This window comes from Hippocampus bargibanti, linkage group LG01 (assembly GCF_051943395.1).
Source record: "Hippocampus bargibanti isolate YZ-2025 linkage group LG01, ASM5194339v1, whole genome shotgun sequence".
In the NCBI taxonomy this organism is placed as follows: domain Eukaryota; kingdom Metazoa; phylum Chordata; class Actinopteri; order Syngnathiformes; family Syngnathidae; genus Hippocampus; species Hippocampus bargibanti.
In genome coordinates, this window is record NC_142734.1 from 32,808,758 (window position 1) to 32,833,718 (window position 24,961).

The 24,961-nt window shown below is 39.6% G+C and overlaps 1 protein-coding gene across 2 annotated transcripts; it reads left to right on the forward strand.

Annotated features, from left to right (window-relative positions):
* The first annotated feature begins 424 nt into the window (after positions 1–424).
* Positions 425–24,878, forward strand: cep104 (centrosomal protein 104). 2 transcript variants are annotated; one of them, XM_089011804.1, is made up of 22 exons: positions 425–504; positions 1,411–1,537; positions 1,621–1,794; positions 2,831–2,969; positions 3,263–3,325; positions 5,181–5,257; positions 5,579–5,747; positions 6,750–6,905; positions 7,008–7,205; positions 8,354–8,557; positions 8,667–8,834; positions 9,845–10,012; positions 10,533–10,709; positions 13,968–14,165; positions 15,361–15,429; positions 16,504–16,582; positions 17,468–17,540; positions 17,632–17,740; positions 17,806–17,944; positions 19,643–19,710; positions 21,663–21,732; positions 24,115–24,878. In XM_089011804.1, exons 2-22 carry the CDS (start codon positions 1,425–1,427, stop codon positions 24,249–24,251), a joined length of 2,748 nt encoding a protein of 915 aa, XP_088867930.1. In that variant the 5' UTR covers positions 425–504; positions 1,411–1,424; the 3' UTR covers positions 24,252–24,878. The 2 variants fall into 2 exon arrangements, with proteins under 2 accessions (XP_088867930.1, XP_088867939.1); XM_089011813.1 differs by having other exon boundaries at positions 17,471–17,540.
* Positions 24,879–24,961: the final 83 nt, after the last annotated feature.

Sequence of the window (24,961 nt, forward strand, 5' to 3'; positions counted from 1 at the left end):
AACCCTCCCTTCGAGGATATTTAAAGAATGTAAACGACAGTATACAGATAATTATATTTAATGCGATTGGACTTCCAGGTAAACGGAGTGCCTAAGAGGAGGTTTACGGATGTTGTGAAAGAGGACATAAATTTAGCTGGTGTGAGAGAAGAGTATGCACAGAACGGGGTTAGATGGAGAACACCGATTCGCTGTGGCAACCCCTGAATGGAAAAGCAAAAAGGAAAAGAACAAGAAGAATTACATTTAATAAGATACAATAATCGTGGGTAAAAGCAATACAGTGCTGTACTGTATGTAGTTTCTACATTGCCATTATTCTGAATGTTTAGTTTAAGTATCCGCTTCATACGTCAAATCACAAACGCGGGAAGCGTGAAACTACATCAACCAAAATGCACTGCGCTACTACTGGTACCATTGCGTATATCCGCATAGGTTTGTCGCTTATGGTGATGAGATGAGACGCTCGTCCAATTTGTCAACATTACAGTGATGTTAGCGGTAAGCCTGATTTGAACGCCACAAATGATGCCTATTTTGTCTTATAACTGATTAAGACCCCAAACAGTAACACTGACATACATAAATTGGTGTAATTTGTTTTGAGTTGGCTCAACAACGTCACAACACAGCTAAGCCATGTTGATCTGTGGAGTAGTAGTTGACAGTTGGTAAACCCCGCTCTACACCCGCGCGCACCCACACGTAATCCGCGTGGTGAAATTGTAAAAATCAGTATGTTTCATGACCACTTTTTGTACCAACATCTTCTCGTATAGTATTCGGTTACAAAACAGCCGACATCATGGTAATTTCAGATCGGAACTTCATCAGCGAGCACTCAAGTGCGTTTATCGAGTCTCGCACACTGTGCGTATGTGCGACATGTTTCTAAGGTTTGCTTAAAACTAATACTCTGTATAACTAGAAGGGTAAATTACGGATGATTCTTGTGATAAGAGTGTAACATTTCAGTGACAAAGCTTAAGAACGCAATGACTGAAAGCAGTGAAAATGAATCGATTAATGGTCAGCCAGCGTCATAATATAGTCATTTTGGGGTGGGGAGTTTAGTTGTGACTTTTTTATTTTTGTGTAATACGAAATCTTCCAAAAAACGTTGTCGTTAATTTATCAAAATCTAGAAAGAAACAGACAACAATGATAATGGTGGCAATTATTTCAAATTAATTAGCTAAGCCATTCCAGGCACTATTTAAAATAATAGGTATACCCCAGCAGAACACCCACCGCCCAAAAACAAATCACTTTACAAATTTCTACTGAAAGATATGTGTATCGATTTTATGGACTTAAACTGGAAATTATTCACGTCAATATTCACACTAAAACTTTTGGCTCCAAATAATACAACACGTGTGTTACCTGTCTTGTTTGCATTTGCAGGATGTAGTGGAGGGATGTCCAGAAAGATAAAATTTATTGTACTCAATTCGACAAGTCATGAGGACAACTTCAGTGCTCAGGAGCTCATTGTCCATGCACCCACTGTCAGTGGTTGGAGATCTAGCAGGTGATTGAACACGAGCTAAAGAATGATAAGACAGTCTGATTTGATTTGACTCACAGAATAAACATGATGCAATTGATCCACAGGTCATGTAGCTACCCTCAGCACATCACCCTGCAGCTGATGGAAAGAAGTCGGGTGAAGAAGCTGCAGCTGCTAGCCCACCATTACCTGATCCCAGCTAAGGTGGAGTTCCACATAGGAGACAGTCCTCCTGATACAAGCACATCAACGCACATTGGCCAGCTCCACAAGCTCGGGTGAGACTATGAGGATGATTTTAGACTCACTTATAACTCATGGATATACACCAGTGTCCTGAAATAATGTTTGCTCGGACGCCCGGGGCGTTCAACTTTTACGTCGGGCGTACAATTTACCGGGTAGCCGACAACTTTTTCAGAAAAAAAAAAACAATTTTTCAAATCAAACGTTTGCTTTATTCCGATTTTGAAATCTTTGTTCGTTTTGGAAATTTTGGAATTTCGATTCGTTTGGAAATTTGCATACTCGGCAGCCAATCAGAAGCCTGCATCGAATAACTTCCTGCTTCTGTGTGCATTTGCATATCATTTTCCAAAAGTAGACGCATAGAAAAAAGAGAGAAATGAATAAGTGGTTAGGAATCAAGCCAAAACCTCAGCCCCAGAAGAAAGTTTCAAAAAAAGCTAAACAAATTTCTGACGCTACAAAATGTAAACGTACATTAAAAGCATTGTGGAAAGAGGAGTTCACGTGGCTTGTTACAGACTACACAACGCAAACAATACATTGTGCAACATGCCGAACAGTGTCTGGACAAACGACAACTGGAGCAAAATCATCAGCCAGGGATATTTACGATAAATTAAGGAAGGGAGCATTTGTGGTAGGTGTAGATACATCAATTACTTAATTTTAAGGTGTTGTTCTGTTATATATTCTGATTGTCAATCCTTAATACTTTGCAACAATGTTTAGTTTTGTTTTTTGCGAGTAGTCGTCTTATTGTGTTTTAAATTGTGAAAAATGGGGCAGGCAATTTTGTCAGAGTTGTCTGCCCTGGTGTCCAGTAACTTTTTGTCATGAGTTTCAGACACTGTATATACATCCGTGTATATACAGTATATTTTACCTATGTACAATATCAAAACAAGGCATGAATGTAAAGTACAGGTGGCTAAAATATGATTGATTTGGTTATGTGATGACACGATATTCACCAGAAACATGGACAGAAATCCCAAATTGTAAAGAACCATGTTTCACATCACAAAATCAACAATACAATTTTGATACAACTCGGATTCTCTGCAGCTACGTGTCTCTGTCGGACAACGAAAAGACCGGTTTTAGAGCTCGGGAGCTGAAGTCAGTCCATTTAGATTCCGTTGGAACATATCTGAGGATCACATTCCACAAGAATCATGCTAACCGTCACAACCGCTACAATCAGGTAAATGAGCCGAAATGAGAAATATGTCACAGTCAGTCTTCCTCAATTTGCTAAGTAAAAATTCTGCAACCTCTTGAGATTTTGGCATTTCTATGACTAGTTCTGAAGATGATGATTATTCAAGGTTAAGTTATATTTTCTTTGGATATTGTGGGCTTCCAGCGAGGAGTTTTTTTTGGAGTCTGCACAACTTTTCTCCGTGTATTCCGGTTTCATCCCTGTGTTCCAAAATGTGGTACAGTATGTTGATTAATTCCCAAGAAAAATAAATTGACATTTATTTCGTATTTCAGGTGGCTTTGGTGGCCGTTAACGTGCTGGGGGATCCCCTGGATGAGAATGCTTTTCACACCGTTGTAAGTATCAAGTTATTGTATATATATTTGTTCGGCAGTGGGTGGCGCTGTTGTGCTGTAACTGATTTGCAGGCAGATTTCCTGGCAGAACCTTCTTTGATCATTTAAATATTTTTGTTTACATTTTTAAAGAACATGGTTTTAATAAATAAAACCATATTACAGAAGGATCATGGGGAATCATAGAAAGTATTCAAATGTATTGAATCAAAAACAAGGCCTTCTGTGGTAGTATCAAGCTTTCGAAGTATGTTCACAAATGGATGGATTGAATTAAAAATATTAATTCATTCATTCATTCATTCATTCATTTGGTTATTTATTTATTTGCCGTTTATTTATTTACGAGAATGTCTTTGATGGTAACATGACATAATAACAACAGCAGCGCCAACAAAGTAAAAAAGTGATTGGGATTTAGTCTGAATGATTCAGAACGGGGCTGGCACGGCGGTGACTGGGTCGTACCCTTGATTCACAGTGCAGAGGGGCAGGGTTTGATTCCTGTTCCAGCCGTCCTGTGTGGAATTTGCACATTTTCCCTTAACCTCCGTGGGTTTTCTTCAGGTACTACTATCCCAACAACATTCATGGTCGTTTAATGGAACAGTAAATCGTTAATAGGTGTGATAGCGAGTGAATGCTTATTTGACTAAGTGTGCCCTTCGGTTGGCTAGCAACCAGCTCAGGGTGTACCTCACCTACTTTCCGAAAGCAGCTGGGATAGGCTCCAGGAACAGCGGTTACCACTGTGAACAGCTTTTTATGTTATCAAAGCACACCTTATTATGATGCAAGAAAGAGTAAAGGGCAAAAGTACATCCATTATGCCCTCTGGTAATTTTAGACAACACAGGACATTATGAAAATTGTCTTAAATTTCATTTCAAATGGAGTGATAAAGCCTCAAATTTATGATTTAAGATTTCAGAACCGTATAACGTTATCTTGAGGTTTCTTTTTGTTTTGTTTCATTCATTTGCTCTCATTGTTAAAGAAGTCATAGAGTATATAGAGTATGTTTGAATGATCAATGTGACAAGAATGTAGTAATGAGATACAAAAAGAAGTTTGTTCGGACCCACAGTTAGAGAATATTAGTTAATCCATGTAAACAGACTGATAACACCTGGGGTTGAAAGAACACCGTTAAACATCCCCCCACCCCAATCTCCACACACCCACATAGATTCCATCGAACAAGCAGTGCATTGTTTTTCTTGGTAATCTGACAAAGGTCCTCTACCAATATATTTCAGGAATGTCTTCTTGATTTGTGGCTTTATCAATGTATAACACTTCTGTCAGTTCTTACCATTGTATTATTTACTCATAATCTTATCAGGAGCCTTTGGGTGCTGCGGGCCGACAAGATCATATCTTTTCTTCTAAACATTATCAAAATAATCTTCATTTAAAAAAAAAAATAATAGAATATTATGGTGCTGTGCCAATCTAATTTTCTCACAGCCTTCTCAATCAGCTGTGTTGCCTGATTCAAATTAAACTATATGAGCAGGAGACTGCGCTGGTTGATTTATTACGTATGAATGAATGTATGTATGTGTGTATGTGTGTGTGTGTGCGTGGTCGTACGTTCGTTCATTTATTCATTCATTTATTTATCTATATATTTATTCATTTACTGTATTTATGTATATATTTCTATATTTATTTACTTATTTATTAACCAATCAAGTGACAAATTTGCCTTTTTTGTATTCTGATACAATTTTCATCAAACAAAAGGCCCTGGGTCAGTTTTAAGTTAGCAATGGTGGAAGCAACATATAACGGCAATATCCTGTGTGTGTGTATGTGTGCGTGCGTGATTTGTCCATCTGTTTACCCCCAGCCAAGCAGAGAGCAGCTGATTGAACACTATCTCAATGGAACCCAGCTGGAAGCCGCCTTGGATGCGACCCTTGCGGGGTGAGATTCGGCCATTGAACCCTGCTTGCTGTCTTTATCCCATGACAATAAAACTTCACAAGGAAGAGACAAGTCGTCCAATAAGGCATTCACAGTCACTTGCATTTCAAGCACTTGGAAAGAGAGAGAGAGATAACATTGTGAATGTAATCTGCTGTATTCAAAGCCACAATGGCACAAATGACCGGTTCTCACTGCACCCGTCTGCAAAAATAGTAAAGGAATGAAAATTCCACCCTGCCAATTCGACGGCACTTTTCACAAGACTTGCACACTGGGCATTAAAAATCGAGCCTGATTTGTTCTCTTTTTTGAACCTAGACAATATGACTCCACATCTCCATTGGATGACCTGGCCTTCGACATGTACCAGGACCCTGAAGTGGCGTCTATCATCCGCCAGCTGGATCAAAAAAAGGAGGATATGGTTCTTCAGGAGAGATTTGAGCAGGCCAAGTATCTAAAGCAGGCCATTGCTGATCTTCAAAAGGTAAGCGTCAATGCTCTTGCAATGTATTGTGTGCCAGGAAAATTTGCATTTTTTTTAAATATGTAAATATGCATTTTAAAAATACTGTATGTATTTAAATATGTGTATAATGTGTATTTTTAATATATACATGTAAATATATAATATGTATAAATATGTATTAAATATGTAATCTGTGTATATAAATATGTATTAAGTATTTTTTTATATGTACAATTTTGTAAATTTTAAACCTGTAATTCGTGGAGAGATCTAAATTCATCTTGATTAATTCTTCATTTGCCTATATTTTAAGATGATATTTTCTATAATAGATGTGAAATTTTTATACATTGTTATTGTAATAAATTTAAATTACTTACTTGTTAAAAAAATGAAAAGGACCATCCAAAAATAATTGCATACAACATCGCAATCAAAATTTATCAAGAAAAAAATTGCAATTAGTGGTACATTATTTTCCATACTTGTTAGTACCCCTAAAAAAGAAAAAAAAAAAAAGACATTTATTGAAAAGTACTTGGTCAACATTGCTCAGATTCCTCTTACTGGTCCTTTCGTATACAGTGTTGCCATGCACACCATGAATTCTTAAAGAGCACAACAGCTGCAGAGACTGTCAGGATTGCGTCGTTTTCTTCTTCCTTCCATCTCATCCACACACCTTTGTGTAACCAGATAGCAGCCTTCCTTGCCTTGCCAGCTTTACAGCTGTCAAAGCTGTTGCCATTGTAATCTGAACACCAGCGTACTGTATGTATGTACTTGAGCGGTACTCTGTTGTTCTGTTGTACCAAATTCCCAAGACTACTATATTTCAAAATGTTTTTAATTGCTTCTTGCGATATATTGGTTAAAAAATATATTTATTGATCAATCAAGCAAGCTTCTTTGGGCCACAATAGGACTCGACCACGTTTGGTTTGTCAAGACAAAAAAGATCAGTTGTTGTGGAGCCATGTTTGCTGTTTTGACGTTCTGATGAATCTTCTACTCATTCAGGCCGGGGAGCATTTGGCAAGGCTTGATGTGGAGAAGCGCTGTGTGATGGAAAAGGAGGAATATGAACTTGCCAAGACAAAAAAGGATGAAATGGATGCGTACCGCAAGAGTGTCTACCAGCAGCTGGAGGTCCACAACCTTTTCGATATGGCAATGGTAAGTCACCAAACACAGGCAACAGGACTCCAGTCGTTTTGTTTTTTTGGGCGGGGGAACGTATTTTCGAAAGTCACTTCTGCTCTTTTGCTTGATGTCTAGATCACAAGTGCATCAGAATCGTCTCCATCCCAGGAGGTTCCATCAGCCCACCCCTTGGTCCCCACAGAGCCTTTTGACCCGAAAAGGGAAGAGAAAGCTCTTTCGAAATCTGCACAGAGCTCTCGGTTAGACTCCGACACACTTTTACCGAAATGGCCCGACTCACCTTGCGCCTCATCTGAGCTCCAAAAAATGCATGTAAGTGCCACTTTACCTTTGCTGGAAAAAACACTCTTAACTCATTCACTGCCAGACGATGTGCAAATATGTGTTCACTCCAGTGCCAGGGTTTTTGTCATTTTCGCTGAAGTTCCAAGACCCACAGAATATTGCGTTTTAGGACTACGTAAACATTCAATGTACCGTAAGAAAGTTTTGAATTTGGCAATGACAGTGAATAGGTTAAAATTATACCATGGATTTGATGGGGTCAAAATGTACGGAAGAGGATTAAGGCCAATGATGATATCAGAAACATTCGGGTAACGGATGACACCATGCACAGTACAATTAAAACTGTCACGGATACTTTACAAGTGTCAAAGTCAAGGCCAAATCTGGTCCGCCACATCATTTTATTCGGCTAGCGAGAGCAAATCAAGCATGTCAAGTGCCTTGATGCTTGCTTATGTCCCAACCACAAATTTATTGTCCCATGTAAACCACAATAACAGTCATTATTCTTCACTTCAGATTTGAAAACTAGTTATCCATTAATTTGTTGTGCGGTCTATCTGTGATATGTGGACGGGCTTAACCATTCGAATAGCTTCCCCAAATTCATGACGGCCCCCGAGAGGAAACCATCACTACAACCAATGTGGCCTGCGGAGAAAATGAGTTTAACACCCCTGCTTTAAGCTTTGAATAAAAATCCTCGTGTGTGTGTATCGGCCCTTTGAAGGCATGCAGGAAGATTGTGGGATTCTTTTTACATTTTACTCCCTACCTCCCGAGATCAGCCCATCTGCAGGTTCAAGTTTCTCTATTTAATTAAAAGTCTGCAACAGGTGACTGACTCTTCAAGACCAATCTTTCATCCAGGTTTGAGGCAGAGTGCAACAGAATTGACCGGATGTTGATCTAGAAATTACAATTATTAAACAAAACATATTGATTCCAAAATGTTGTGTTTATTCAATTACCAAAAATCAGACTCTTTTTCTATGGTCAAACTCCTCCCACACAGTTTTTGTCTAAGCACCTGCCGAATAGAAACAATTTGAAACCATTTTTTTGTTTTCCCCTGTTTTCGTTTTTGTTAAATTGCAGCAAGTATAGGAAATACACACAAGAGCACAATATTCACTTGTACAGTGTATATTTCAACAGATATCTCTCATTAGTTTGACAGTGTGGCTTGTGACGAGAGGCACCTGCCAGCCCTGCGGAGAAGAGACCAATCGGGAGAGGCCACAAACAGCCCTGCGATGGAGCTCTCTGTCCTAATTGACACCCAAAGTAGTCCACTGAGAACAGAACCAGAGCCCCTGTCGGAAAAAGCTCAGAGAGAGGCCGGCCTTGCAATTGAGGTCTATGGCGAAAGTCTGGTAAGAGACCGAAAAAAGTGAAAATCTGCACGAAATGATTGACTAGAAAATTAATCTATGCCTATGTTGGGCACCTAATCATTTTCTTTCCTTGGCGACTCTTTACCAGGTCGCAAAGGCATATTCTAAATCCTGGTCGTATAGAGAGGATGCACTCCTGACTGTGCAAAAAAAACTCTTGGAGGTACCATCCACAACGTCTAAAGAGGAGTTGAGAAACATGATAAGAGCTGCAGTCTTCTTAGTCAAGGGGGCCCTCTCGGAGAAAGTTTCCTCTGTAATCCTTTTTCTTCTTTGTCGTTGTGTTATTGTCCATATATGTTATCTGGAATCCTGCACCATAACCTGTCACGCACACGAAACAGCATTTTCCCTGTTATCAACCTCCTCTCCCGGAGCTTGCGTCCTCCCTGAAAAATGTTATCGCAAAGATAATGTTGTAACATCTCTCTCTGGTGTAGCACAGCGCTAATTCAATTCAATAATTTATTTATGACTTTAACCTCCACATATGTAAATCAAGGCCATAGTAAAGTCAGCTTACTATTTTTCATGAGATCATCTCACTGCAGTCAGTTTTTTTAAGATACCTGGAACTCTTCTTCGATTGATGCAGGTATTTTTTTTTAGGTATCCAGCTAAGGCAGTTAAGAACCGACTCTCATTTGCATATCATAATAATACTAATACAATACACTATACTATATAATAATAATAATAATATTATAATAATATTATAATAATATTATTATTATAATATTATTAATACATTTAATTTCAAGCGCCTTTCAAAACACCCATGGACACTTTACAATAAAAACAATAAAACAAAGCACATAACAATAAAACCATAAGTAAAATGATAAATAATAAAATAGCAGATTGAACTACTAGACATTGAAAGCAATTTTAAACAGATGGGTTTTGGGGGGGGGGAATTGAAAATAGGGAGAGAGTCAATATTACGGATGTTGGGTGGAAGTGAATTCCAGAGTTTGGGAGCAGAGCGGCTGAAAGCTCTGCATCCCATCATGGTGAGACGGGCAGAGGGCACATAGAGGTGAAGGGAGGATAATAATAAAAAAAATAATAATAATAAAATACAATTAGCAATGTATTGTCACACACACAACAAAATTACTAACAATGTAAATATCCTGCTTATTTTGTGAGAATTAGTGTTCTTTTGGGGGAATGTCGCCATTCGGGCAAACAAATAAAAGCTGCTGCAAAAGGACTGCAAGTCATTCAGTCAAAATGAGGTGAATGTCTTCTGTCTCAATTCAGGTTTTCCAAGCATCCTTGAAGTTGCTGTTCTTCATGTTAAGCCGGCCAATCCCAAGTCTGGGCAGAGCTGAAGTGACTCATTGTTTGGAGAACATTTGGCCCACCCTACTGGCCAGGACTGGAGACTTGACCAACTACCTCCGTGTCACTGCCACAGCCTGTATTCAGGTATTATACTGTATCACTATGACACAGTTGTAAAAACCCACATCGGGGGCCTAAACACCCACGAAACAAATTTATTTAGTTATTTATATATCTATTTATTTGTTTGTTTATTCATTTACTAATTTATTTATTCATGTATTTATGTATGTTTGTATTTGTTTATGTACTTATTTATCAATGAAAAGGTTTCTTCAGCCTTCGTCTGTACTTCTTTGAAGGTGTCGGACGTTTTCGCTTCTTATCCAAGAAGCTTCGTCAGCAAACTAATGTCTTACTGGTAGTTTCGGCCCTATATATATCCCTATGCATTTTTTTTCAAATCCGCTTATCCTCACAAGGGTGACAGGGCGTGCTGGAATTTATACTATATGTCTTCGGGCAGTAGGCGAGAAACACCCTGAACTGGTTCCCAGCCAATCACAGGGCACACATAAACAAACAACTATTCACGTTCACATCTGCACGTAGAACATGACTTGGCAGTGGCTTACCGTGCATTGTCTTCTTATTTGTTGTTTAGGAAATCGCTGTCCTGAAGGATGTTCGAGTCTTGCACTTTGTCCCTGTTGAGTTGGTGAAACCTTTCAAATCCAACTTCCCTATACGTCTTGCTCAAAGTAGGGCCGAACTGCTGGAAAGTCTCCTGGCGAAACTGGGCACAGAGAACTCTGGATTCACTGCGGAGAATGTCATGATGGTAATGGATTTCAATTGATTTGTACGGATAGATTGTTTTTTTTTAACTTTACTTTATTTTAATTATTTATTTTTTGTTACAGTACATGGACACTCATTTATCTGGCTTTTTAAGTACAGTACAGTGATACCTCAGCTTATGAACTTAATTGATTCCCAGAGAGTGTGTGTAAGGCGAAAAGTGCGTCTGACGAACATTTATTTCCCATAAGAAACCATTAAAAATTAGAATAAACCGTTCCCAGGTCCCCATAAAACATAATTTTCTATTAAAAAAAAGCCTTAAAACTCCACAAAATATAATAAAGTAAATAAATAAAAACGTGCTATTGTATTGTAATTAAAGAAATGAACTGTACTGTATAATAAAGTCGTTTTATTTACCTTTGTGATGGTCGTTGACTTAATTGCCTCTTGATGATATCCGAGTGAAGTTGCCGTGCTTTCACAGCGATAATACCCTCACTCACACTGTCCCATGCTTGCTGTTTTTCATTAATCCAAATCAACAGACGTTTTTCATTCTCTTCTATTGCCTGAGACCGTTGCTTAGACAACACAGAAACACCCTCAGTCACACATAGCGTTGGTCGACTGAGTATACTGGTACTGGGACGCTAAATCACACAAACGCACACCTCGTTCGTGTTTTTCGATGATCTCCTTCTTCTGCTCGACCGTAATTTTCTTTTGAGTCCTCTTCGGCTTAACACTAGCCTGTGGTGAGGTCTTTTTCGGTCCCATTATAGCAAAAGTACTCCACTCGATAACAAACCACGTCTGCACTCAAAGAAAGGGAGTGTGGGAAAACTAGTCCGCCAATCTCAGTGGCTCTTTTCGACTGTGTGGTTTGGTGTTCATCCACCGAAAACTAGTCCGCCAACCACCACGGTGCTGTGTGGTTTGGTTCGTCCGCTGAAAACTAATTCGTTAGCCAAGACTATATACTATATGTTCGTGAGACGAAAGGTTCGTGAGCTAAAGCGTTTGTAAGCTGAGGTATCATTGTACATGTAAATTCAAAATTGTATCCCCATTCGTATGCTTATTTTATCTGATTATGATATAGCATTGCAAAGTGACTTTTTTTTCTTTGCTAGTTATCTCAACAAAATCAAATGGTTCCACCTTTTTTACAAGAACATTGACTTTTCATTACATTCAATTCTTCTCGCGGGACTGTCCATTTTTAAATACATTAAAACAGTAAATGCATTTACACAACTAAATGAGTAAACGCAGGCTGCAGACCCCAAATGAACCTGACTTTATATTTTTCCATGTTGGCATCTTTCCTGCTGATTTTCCAATGTTTTTGGTCTAAGTTGAAACGACTAACTCAGAAGGGAAGAAGATTGTGATGATGTCTCCGATCTCATACAAACAGATAGCCGCCAAACACCAGACATTTTCATCGCTTTAGTTTTCAGGATTAGCTTCTTATCCATGTTTTACTTGTCTACTTTTTGGCCACGACGGACAAGTCGAAGCTTGCCCTTTCTTTTCACTTTTTGACCTCTCACCCCTTTCACCCCTCCTCCTGAATATTTCATCCGTTTTTAGGTTTGCTACCAACTTTTTACACACAGGCGGCCTTTGTTTGCATGTTTGCACAAGCTTGCTTGTTGCCTTTATGTGGAACGCTTCCCAAATTTACTCGGGAAAACACTTCCAGTCGTGATTGATCTGTGACGTGACTTGGAGGAGGTTGGTTGGCGTCATTGTTGGGTATCTTTTGCCATGTCACGTTAAACCATTCAGCGAGCAACTTGCAGACATGTAATAAGCCCCGCCCTGGCATGTTAAATTTGCAAGTTAACTATCAGTAGACATTGTTTTGGCAAAAAAACTGATCAAAAACAGTCAATTAAACCACAAATTGTAAAACAATTAAGTTGCCAGAGCTTGCTTCCATTAAATTCAATAAATCCTACTAATTGGCGGCAAAATCACTACAGTGAAAAGGGCAGTTAAAACAAGAAAGACAATTCACTTTAGCACAGCACTTTCAGGTGAAAAATAGATATCTGTCCACATCCCGCATACCACATCCTCGTGCAGCCAGTGCTTGAATTTGATAGCCAAAGTGTATTCAGGCAGGGATGGCTGTTTTTTTTCCTTTTCCCACTACTGTTACCTGGGTGATCTGTTGAATGAAATTTTGTAAAGACTGAGCTTTGAGGCCTAAGTAACAAAGTATCTGAATTGGGCTTGGTTGCATGAAGGCCGGATTGAGGGGAGGGGGGGCAATTCTGTGTTTGTTGCAGTGGTGTAAACATGTCAGTTACAAATATGTGTATAGAGTATGAAGAAAAAATTGTGAGACATTTTTATTTGCGTTCGTTTAACAGACCCTGTGCTCAGGACGATGCAGTGTTTCTGTGAGTTACGGCAGGAAGATACAAAAATGTGCGGAGTCGATTAGTAGCGCTAGTGATGTAAAGGAGAGGAATCCCGCACCGTATATTTAGTTCATAAGCAAGGTCGTGGTGGTAGTTAGCTTCCCACGGTTCGTTAGGTGATAAGGAAAATCTGGTTATTATTACATACAAAAATCAGCAACAAAATACATATGTATTAAATGAAATCGGGACTTTCCAATGTGAACATGACGAGGTAAAAATGTTTGAAATGAGGTGGGACTTTGCTATAATTTATTCTAATTCTTCTGGTTGTAAAATAAATTGAGATACATTGTCAGTAGAGGCAGGACAAGTTATGATTTTTTTTTCCATTTTAAAAAGTTAAGTGTAGAAGATACTAAAACAGTGATTTTGAGCCAGGCCGTCTCAGCTCACGCAAAACATTAACTCATTCACTGCCATTCCTGAATTTATTTGGGAATTGAAAATATGACTGGAGCACCATTCCTGAATTTGTTCAGGTTTTGGTTTTTCTTGGAATGGGGTGTCGATTAAGCCCTGATCAGACCTCTGGCAATATTTTTCTCTCCCACGAAAGGGCGGCATTTGCCTTTTGTACAGCCACCCCCACTTGCACATGATATTACTCCAGACCCATATAATTTAAGAATTAATTATTTTCTTTTTTAATGAAATAAGAAAGTCTAAGGCTTCTTATGCTGCATTGAATGCTTACATAGTCCTAAAACTCAATATTCTGCGGGTCCTGGAATTTAAGTGAAAATGACAAAAACCATGGCACTGGAGTGGACACATTTTTGCACGTCTGGCAGTGAATAAGTTAAAATACAGTACATGAAAACACACATTTCAGTGTTTTATTTTATTTTTCACAGTTCTGTATGGCAGCGTTGGAGCATGGCGCAGCTGCTGTTCGAGAGTCGGCAGTGCGCATCATCTTGTCCATGTACGAGCAGCACAGTTCGGCTGTTCTCAGCTTCTTTCCACCCCAGAATGCCGCTCGGAAGACCTTCCTTCACAAAACCTTATTTGATGGCTTTGCCAAGATTGACGGAAAGATGGTGGAAAATAAGGCAAGACGTTCAAATTATTTGTCCTTGTGTTTAAATGTCTTTCATGTCAACCTGCATTAAATGTAGTTTTAGGGCCTGATCTAATAATCAGCATGCGTTTAACTATTGATGGTACATCAATGAAAATATTTCTTCAGCCGTCATCTGTACTTCTTTGAAGGGATCGGACGTTTCGCTTCTCATCCAAGAGGCTTTGTCAGCGAACTAAAATTTTGCTGGTAGCTTTGGCCCTATATATATATATATATCCCTACTGTCCAAAGGTGGCAGTGCCAGACCTCTGCTGTGATAGGTACCTGCACTAAGGTGGGGGGGAGCAGAGGAATTTTCCCTGAAGCTATACTGACCCATTCTATTATCCTGACTGGTTACTTCTGTTGTCCTGACTGATTATGCCCCATTTGCTCTGGTATCACCTCATCAGCATAACTAAGCCTATGTGGCAGTGAACTAAGAAGTCTGTTGTAAGTACGATCCAAATTAAACTTCACACCACCATGGCGATTTTGTGAAGGGTTTTGCTGTTTTATAAAAATAGCTTATTTTACTCCCCTTTCAAACTATTTTTTTCATTAAGATTTTAACCTCATTGTTGTCAAATGAGTGGTTGCTAGCTTTTAGGTGCATATGTATTGCAGTTTGAGGCCCACTTGTTTTATCCCTGCAATGTTGATAGAGAATTTGTTGAGTCTCACCAATGTATGCTACCAGCAAAATTTTAGTTAGCTGACAACGCCTCTTGGATGAAAGGCGACACCTTGAAACCTTCAAAGAAGTACAGATGACGGCTGAGGAAACCTTTTCATCGATGGACCACTCCTGTATGAATGAGAGCTTACACTGACGTATCCGAAATCCAATACTTCTGACGTACTACGTAGCTTATATAAATATTGGCTTTTGTTGGATCACAGCATGCTAGGAGATTTTACTGTCATCCTTGTGAGTCACCGAGTAAGTGTAACTTGCAACACCACCACCAATATCATCAGAAAAGTCCATCCAATCATCCACGTCACTCGTCAACATAGACGTCAACCTTGCTGCTCCGACAATTAACCAGGCTTCAAGATGGTAGGGCACGGTCTGGTTAGCCTATTTTTAATGCAAGTTGACTTAAAGTAAACACAGACGATGAATGACGTATTGATGTTGTCATTAATTCATCCGGCCCATTATGGGCGGTGGTCCACAGGATGGGCAGAAGGAGAAGGAGGAGATTCACTCTCTACAAGGGCAGCTGGCCGCCTTAAAGGACTTGACAGTAGGTGGTGTTGTCATCAGACTGTGATTACATCATACCACGTAAAGACATCTTATTAATATTTAGAACGTCTCTTGACGTAAAGGCCCAGTCTCCAAAACATTTCGCTTTGAGGCATACGTACAAAAAAATGAAAGCATAAAAGGGCCACTTTAAAATTCAGCATCCTTTTGAGACACGTAAAAGCCATTATATTGTTTAATTTAAATGTTTGTGTAGCCCAACAACCTTCTGTCTCAGAGCATAGATCCCACTCTGCACTTAACAGCAGTCAAATTTCATCTCCACATTTAGAACCAAAAGAGCAAACTGCAGAGGATATTTTATTTTCAATTACCGTGCTATAAGGCGCACCGGACGACAAGGCACACCTTCTATGAATGAAAAAGGTTTTCCAAATATAATATATAAATATATAAAAAAAATTCAAAGTATAAGGCACACCACATTATAAAGCGCTCCATTATTCTTCTACAGGGGGAAATGGAGTTGGTGGCTGCTGAGAGTAGTTGTGAGATCTGTTGTCCAGTTGTGGCTCATATAAGGCGCATCTGCGTTTTAGGCGCAGGGTCATCTTTTGAAGAAAACCAAGGCTTTTGGATGTGCCTTATACACAGGAAAATACGGTCTCGAAAGTTACACATTCATAAATAAGCCATGGAGCACAAAGTGGAAGAAACTATATTTGCTTCTAAAATGCAAATGTCTTTATTCACGACAGTGTGGTTTGAAGATAAATTGTGTTTTTCTTTTTTTATTTGAATAAAAACTAAAAAAGCTCCAGTTCACGGTTGCTTCTGACTCTGCCCAACTTGACCTTTTTAACTGCCCTTGTGACCTCGATCAGATGTCATTTTTATTTTTATTTTCCTGATATGGCGGGCCGCTGAAATTTTGATGGTGGGCCACAAATGGCCCCCGCGGCATAGTTTGGACACCAAATGTCTCTTTTACAAGTACTGTATAGCCTGTCCACTGTATTCAAATAAACCAATTCAATCAATTTGAATATTTATCTCATCTTCTTTTGAAAGTCTGGCCATCCATTCACCTGTGTGATGTCTTTCTTCGAAGGAGAGCAACAGTAAAAGTACCAAAGGACAAATTGTCAAGAAAGATGTTCCCAAAGTTGAAAGGGGATCTCAAAAGACTGGTATGTGGTGACAAATCCAGTTGTGTTCTATGCCTTCCAACTGTTTATCTACGATCCCATGTTTTGCTTTGACAACTTCCTGTTGTTTCTTGAGCACTCTTACCGTAGCTGCAGCACTTTATAGACCATTAAACATCATGATAACAGTAAAACAACAGGAAGACTATAAAATGAGTTGTTCAGGTTATAAGTTACTATCATTTGGCCATGCATGTGTGTCTCTTTTGTTTAGATTCTTTTTATTTTTTAATCTCTCCAGAAACATTGCTTATTTACCTTCACATCTCGGCATCCACAAAAAAACAAAAAAAAGAAGATTGAATTTTCTCGTCCAATCTTCTTTTCCTTTCGGCTTTTCCGCTCAAGGGGTTGCCCACAGCGAATCAGAGTCCTCCATTTTCAGAGGTTTGATTCACGTTTGTTTTAGACAAGATTTTACGTCGGATGCCCTTCCTGACACTAGTCCAATGAAGTTTGCAATTTACCCAACTCAGGTGTATTCATCAAGCACTTAAAAAAAAGGGGTGAACAAATTGTCGTACATCCATAAAAATCCAAAGCTGGCTAGCTTTCTATCTATTTGAGTTACTTCCGGGTTGAGTGAACGCTGGCGCAGATGGCTGCCGCTGCTCACCCACAGAAAAACCTATCCTGAGTTTTGAAAGATGCTTATAAATGAAATGTATTATTATAATACATACCGACCCATTAATTAATGCATTACTTGAAACCCACAGCGGCAACTAATATGCATCGAGCGCAAAATATACAGAGTACTGTACTTTATTTCACCCGATTTGAATAGTCACTTATCATGAAGGTGCAAAGAGCATAGAATTGTGCTGTTTCGTAATAAGTGACAGATGTCATCTCTTTTATTTACAGCAGTTCTGAAATTGGCACGGAACAAGACACCGCCCACAGTAGAGGTCCAGCAATCTATCGCATATCTAGATAAGTAAGTGGCTTATATTTCGTCAATTGCCTGTTGGGCTAATCTTGAGATATTCATGATGTGTGGCTGTCATATTCTGATCTTTTTTTCCCAGCTTGTGTATATTCTGCGGCAAAACTGATGATTCTTTCACCGAAGATGGATTAGACCTTCACTACTGGAAGCACTGCCCCATGCTGCGGCGCTGTGATGAATGCCGACAGGTAAACTGCTACATGATAAAAAAAAAGGTGATCACTCTTTTAATGGGGGGTTGCTGTGTTCACAGGTAGTGGAGATCTCTAGCTTCACAGAGCACCTATTAAACGAATGTGAAAGTCGGTCCAGATTCAGCCAGTGTCTACGCTGTTCGGAGGCTGTGGTCACTGAAGAACTGACCAGACACATCCAGGGTCCCACTTGCAAATGTGAGCCTTCCATTGGAAGTTTTTGGATGACTGGTTGAGTGGATTGTATTAGCCTTTATTAGTCTCGCAGTGGAGACATTTACATTCCACAGCAGAAGAGTGATGAAAGTAAGAGGAAAGGAAAGGAAAGGAAGAAGTAAAAAAGCAAAATTCAGGACCTGCTCTAAAGGCGGCTACTCTCGCGGCGCCATCTTGAAGACAAAACAACAGCAAAAAACTAAAGAACAAATAATGTGATACAACACAAAAGACACAGACAGTCATATAAAAAAAAACAAAATAAAGTTCATAACGGTTTATTGAATGACTGTTTAAGTTACTGAAATTAGGAGTTTGGTTACAATAAAATGTTGACAATATTATCTCTTATTTATTGGATTGCATTAGCCTTCATTAGTCTCGCAGTGGAGAAAATTTCCATTATTAATAAACAGCAGCCAAGTTATGGAAAGAAAGAAGTAGAAAAACAAAATACAGGAATTGCTGGAGAGGCAGCCACTCTCGCGGCGCCATCTTTAAATCAAAAGAACAAAAAAAAATTAAAAATAATAATAATACGCCAACACAAAGACACAGAAAGTCACTCAATCTTCAGCACTTTCTGCATCCTCTTTGTTGTATGAAGCCATTCTAGATGAAAGAGGACAGGATCAAAGCATCCTTTTCGCCGGTGGATCAGGGATGTCCTGGTGAAACGTGCAAGTCTGCCACAAGTTAAATTTTGAAAGCAAAAACAAAGCTGTAGCATCCATTGACCAAAAGGGACTGTGTCACATCTCCTGTAACTTTGCTTCAATTCCAAGCCGCGGCAGTTCCACATACGCATCGGAGCTCTGTGCTGACGCTCCTTTCTCATCGTGGGCTCCTCAAGCCACGCATCCATCCATCCGCAGACTGTCCAACAGCACCGACCTTTTTCCGCGGAACAAAGCGGTGCTGTAAAAATACTGCCCATGACAGGCGCAAAAAAAGCACAATGGCCCCCGAGCTAACCAGCGATGACAATCAAATAGCCCTGACATTCCTCCCGAATCAAAAACAGTGCTGGCATATTTGTGCTGCACAAATTGATGAATGTCGTGGCCAAAAATGCTGGGGAAAAAAACATATTTTCCACAAACCACAACAAAAGTGACAAAAGAAAACACTAAAATAACAAACAAAAAAACTAACAAAAAAAGTGATGGCGCGATTGTGATCATAGCATCCAAGCTAGAAGTGAAAAATATTGTGTTTCAGTCTTCCTTGTGTTTTCAAGACTGTTTCCTTGATAAGGTCGTGGATGATTTGGAGCTTGCTATTGGCTATTACTCAGAGCAGTGATAGTTCCTTTGCGACATAACCAGAAAACAGACTTGATCCTCTTCCTTATTTCGATTTATTGGCTAAACTTGTAATGTTCTTACATTTACAGTAAAAATGGACATTGGACGACTCTTAATCCAAAACACAAATGCTATATAAGTGTTAATCATTGACAAGTATGAGTCATGCGTTTGTGGAATGTTTGGTGTTGTTGCATCACAAAAAAGCCCTTAGTTCTTGACAGGATTGGATTTCCGTTGAATTGCATTGAACGTTGAAACAAAGCTTATATTTGAAACCTGTCTTTCCTATCGCGTTTTCATTTCCTCTCCAGTGTTTTAGGGATTTCGGTTCTCTGTAAAGTAGCTTATAGGTATCACGTTTCTGTTTCAGCCCCCATCTCAAGTAAACGCTGCAGCCATTGCCCTTTGTGTCACACCAACTTTTCACCAGGGGAAGAGGTAAGATTCTGTATGTGTGTGCCATCTACACCATGTGTATGGTTGGGTTCTTTGAAAGTTAGTCTGTTTCGATTTTAAAAGTGATGGAAAGTGTTTAGTGAGATCATCCACAAACCTGAATTGTGGCCACTGTCAACAAAATGAAGATTAGCTTCCAACCAAAATCTGATAATATTTCATAAACGTGGGCTTGGAATTCACGCCGTTGGCAATTCCGCTCTACCGTCATACCACCACTGTCAAAGTAAATAAATGATCAAACAGGAAGTATATATCATTTGCCGACACGTTTAACTGTTTCGGGAACAGCGGGTACTACAGTGGGCAGCTTATCGCGTTATCAGGTTACACGGTTGATAAAGACTTCACAAGAGGAGGCTTGTTTTGTTCCATTCTGTCCTTCGTTCTTCCGCATCTGAGGGTTTAAAGGACAACCGACACCACTTTTTTGTTTCCTAACTGACAACAGAAAAACGTTTTATAGCATCTAAAATACCCAAAACACACAGTATGATATTTTTAGTCAAATGCAAAACACCAATAAAAGTGACTTAAAGTGTCCCAAAACTGCCACAAAATGAGCTCGGAACTGGGCAAATTCAGAAAGTCCCACCCCCTTGTTCGTGACGTCACTATTGGTCACACACTGCCTTGCTCCAAAATCAAAACAATGGCTTCAGAGAGTTCAGATTTGGAGAAGATGCTTTCTTGTTATTCATCCAGTTATGAATATGATTCAAATAGTTCTGAAGAGGAAAGCATAAATGTTTGCAATCGATTAAAGAAGTCCTTCCGTATCAATTCGAGCCGTCTGGACTCTAATGTAGTGCCCAGAAAATGCACAAGTTGGCGCTCAAGCTCCGTTGAAAATGGGATGATTTGTCAGAATGTATTATTTAAAATAACTTTGTGATAATACTCACCATTAATATGAATAGTTTTGCGTTCCGCATGATTGGTAAAAAAAATCCACCCAAACGATTGGAATGAAAGTCAACTTGCCGGGTCCATATGCGAAGTTACTGCTAGCTAGCTAGCCTGCACACTGCTCATTTGCTTGCACGCTTGCTTTCTGCTGTCTCACAGAAGTATATTGATGCTAACTTTAGCTTGAGGCTTGTCAAAGTGCCATTGATATTGAACTGTTTCATTTGTTGTATTGTTTCATTGCCAATTAGAATCACGGGAGAACCTTTTCTCTTTACAAAGGCGAATCCTTCGATCCATTCAACCTGAAGTGTACGATACTCATCATTGTTTTACTCGTCAGGCTTATTTAAAAGGGGCCTTTGACCTGTTTTGACATCAACGGCCACCAATGTCAGTATCATCCAATCAAAATTGCGTTTTCCGCCAACTGCCTCCCAAACAGGAAATGAACAGCGAAAAAGTGAGAATATGAATTTCGTTTACTCTGTAAGCCAGATGCAATCATCAAAAGAGCCATACATGGCTCGCGAGCCATAGGTTCCCGACCACTTATCTAAGGTTTCTTGTGCTGCATTGAATGTTTATGTAGTCCTAAAACTCAATATTCTGTGAGTCCTGCAACTTCCGTGAAAATGACAAAAACCCTGGCACTGGAGTGGACACAGTTTTGCACATCGTCTGATAGTGAATGTGTTAACAAGAATAATCAGGTTTTTGCTTTTTTTTTCTTGTCTTTCCTGGTTAGTAATGTACTTTGCTGTGAGTTTACTCAAACAGAACACATGACTTGCAGTTTCTTAGCAAACATGCCCTTCAAAATTGCTGAAGGGATGGGAGGGGAAAAAAGGAGGAGAAAGTCACACTCTGGCTGCCAGAGCCCTGAACGGATGCCATGAATGGCCACAGTGTTGTCGAAGGCCATTTTGACTGAACCTACAGTTGCTTGTGGCCATCCCCGATTGATGCCCCCACCCGCCAAGGAAAGCACTGGACTCACTAAGCTACTTTTGTACCTGTTGCAGGCTTGGAAGGCTCACCTCACGGGCAGTGAGGGCTGCAAACAAAACTCACGCAGGGCCACGCCAGCACAAGGTGAAGCATTCATACACCCACACCCACATAGCAGAGCACAAGAGCATTTAAAAGTGCCAAGTTTTCCCAATTTGGCCACCTCGCTTAGCAACAGAACGTACCTTGCTAGCTATTAGCTATTAGCATGTAATGATTGAAATGCTTAACTTGCGATTGCCATTTCTCATTATGTTTTTAAAGCCACACGAGAAGCCACAGAAATGTTTACTAATCACAGTTGTCAGTTCAGGAAAGGATTCATGGCGAAGAGATCTTATTGTTCCACTTTACTTAACTAAAATGAACACCGGACATCATCAGCTGAATGTAAATTGATGAGGGTCCTAACACTTCCTGTCCGTGTGATTTCTTGGGCCGCAGTTGGTTTATTACGGTTGTGCTCATTCACATATTGCTCTGGAAATAAATTTGGATTGGATTAAATTGGGTCATCTGCGTTTTACAGTGTAAACAGATAATAATCATAATCAGAAAGCCTGTAAAGGACAACCGACGTCTCCGGACAAGTTGTGTCCATAATTTGTAAAATGGCTTCAAATGACGTCTACTGAGCATATTTTACAAAGATTCCACCGCATATAGCTATATTTTATGTTTTAAGACTCACGCTGAATATTCCGGAAGTCTTGTTTTTGAGTTGGTGACGAGTCTTCACGTTACGTCACTGAAGGAACGCCCCTGACCGAGAAAAGGACACATTGTGGCAGTCCTTCCATCACGTCAATGCATTTTGCTGTACTTACCCAAAAAGAGGCAGAAGAGGGCGACAAAGCTCCGTGTAAGGAATTAATCAGCCTGTGGAAACGGGCTGATTAATCCCTTACACACCATCTTCTGCCTTTTTTGGTGCTACATTTCCCGCCCCCAGATACCTCAAAATGGCACGGAATAAATTATTTAATCGATTGCAAACATGTATGCTTTCCTCTTCAGAACTATTTGAATCATATTCATAACTGGATGAGTAACAAGAAAGCATATTCTCCGAATCTGAAGCCATTGTTTTGATTCTCCAGCAAGGCAAGACGTCTTGGGGTGATGCCACGAACAAGGGGGCGGGACCTTCTGAAACTGGCCACTTCCGGGTTCATTTTTTTGCAGATTTTGGACACTTCAAGTCATTTTTATTGGTGTTTTGCATTTGACTAAAAATATCATACTGCGTGTTTTGGTTATTTTACATGCTATAAAACGTTTTTTCTGATGTCAGTTAGGAAACAAAAAAGTGATGTCGGTTGTCCTTTAATCGTCCCACAATGGTGAAATATGCAATCTACAGCATCAAAATTGAAAGGGTTGGGGGGTGAAAAGATAAAAACTAACTATTCTATGCATAATAGAAATGTCAGAAGATTTAAATGTATAACTGCGCAAAAACGTTTCATGAAAAGAACTGTACACAGTGCAAGTATGAAAATACAGTATAAAAAAAGCTCATTTGATATATGTATGTAACTGTATTGAGTCGACATAAGGTGGTTGTGCTATTTACACTGCACAACCCCCCTACATGTGATTATTAAGATTAAGCCTGACAGCAGTAGGTAGGAACGAGCGGCAGCACCTCTCCTTCTTGTCACAGGCTGAAGGAGCTACCCAGTGCTGTCAGGGTGGGCAGGAGGGGGTGGGAGGGGCTGTCCATGATGGTGGTCAACCATGAAATTGATTTACAGTAATTCTCGGGCGCACCTCAGCGAAAGCCATCACAATGTGAATAGTTGCCTTTTTTATGTGTGCTTTTCTTTAACAGAATACCCAAAATAGAAAGAAACATCTCTTAGACACGATATTATACTTTTTTTCCTTGCCCTCTTATGGGGTATTGACCAGGGTCTGTCGCAAGTATTTTTCAACTGTGGGCTTGAAAAACCATTTTTTGTCGTCATAGGCGATATAAATAACATAGCCATTGGCAAGTATGACTTTTGTCACCAAAACGACTGAATGGCTGCACTCTGTAGAGTCTAAAATGGTAAGCGCAAACTCCAAAGCGAACGTCCCCACAAAGCACCGAGTTGCTGAATGAGACTTGTCACTAACAACCCCAAATTCCAATGATGGGATGTTGAACCAATACTATTGTGATGTCACAATTAGGCATGATTAACCATCGCTTGCTATTAAGCACATAAATTGTCTTTGTCAAGTAGTTGCAGTCTTGGCGATGTTTATTCATGGTCACTGAGCCGAAAAGTGTTTTTCTTCTTTGCCTTCAAAGCTCAGGAACTCATCCAATTTGAAATGACACCATTGTGTTTATGCTCTTTTAATTGCTGTGGTGGTGGTGGTGGGGGGCTTTGTTTTGGCTTTAAAGACAATACAAGACAGGGTCTTTCATCTACGTTTTACAAGTGGTGGGGCTCTCTCTATATTTGCGTCCAGGTAAGGCTGTCGTGAGCACAAAGGTCACAAACACCTATTCGGTGGGAACCCGTGGTAGAGCCAGATCTTTGGGAAGAGGCTGTCGGATCCCCTCTCTGGAACCGCTGGCTCGAGGACGTACACCTGGGAAGCGGTGATCATTCTCCTTCCTTGCTGTAGAAGATCCGACATCATGTTGGGGTCCTGACTTTCACCATAGAAGCACTTTTGGAAAAGTGTCATATCGTTTGATGATCTACCGGTTTGTCTCATTTGACAATATAATTCAAAATAGATTGACGAAATGTAGCTTTAGAACAATAACTCAATGAGTGTAAAGTTGGCATCTGACGCTTTTAAAACGAGTTGAATTTGGGGGTTTCATCCAACTTTGTATAAGTTTGCAAATATGGCGACAAGGAAAAGTTTTCGGCCGCTCAATGCGGCGCCATCTTTAAGTGATGAAAAGCTGACTTGCTGGCTTAATTAAAGTTACAAAACTTTCGTCAATATTAGATCGAGGCTCCGCTTTTTAATCTAAAATGTGCACCCTGGCCAAATTGACGGTTTGTTTATGCAAAATGTATCTTTTGGGTGCAAATGACACACAGTGGCAACACTACTCCTCGGAAATGTACAAGAAAATGCAAGATCATGGTTACATTATGAAAATTATACATATCCCTGATCTTTATGAACAGACCAATTTCGGGAAAAAAATGCAACATTCTACAGGATATTCATAACCTCTATCATATAAATATTAAAAGCTGATGAAGACTTTTGCAGATGTACCCATTGTCAACATTGTTTATGAGTTATAAAAATAGTCTTGGCTCTTTTTTTGCCACAATTTTATGTATTTTAC

Excerpts from the sequence above, each read along its gene's own strand:
- cep104 (XM_089011804.1), top strand. The coding sequence starts at position 1,425 with ATGTCCAGAAAGATAAAATTTATTGTACTCAATTCGACAAGTCATGAG. Across the intron at positions 16,583-17,467 it reads AAGGGGATCTCAAAAGACTG|CAGTTCTGAAATTGGCACGG; the intron begins GTATGTGGTGAC and ends TTTTATTTACAG. Across the intron at positions 17,741-17,805 it reads GCTGTGATGAATGCCGACAG|GTAGTGGAGATCTCTAGCTT; the intron begins GTAAACTGCTAC and ends CTGTGTTCACAG.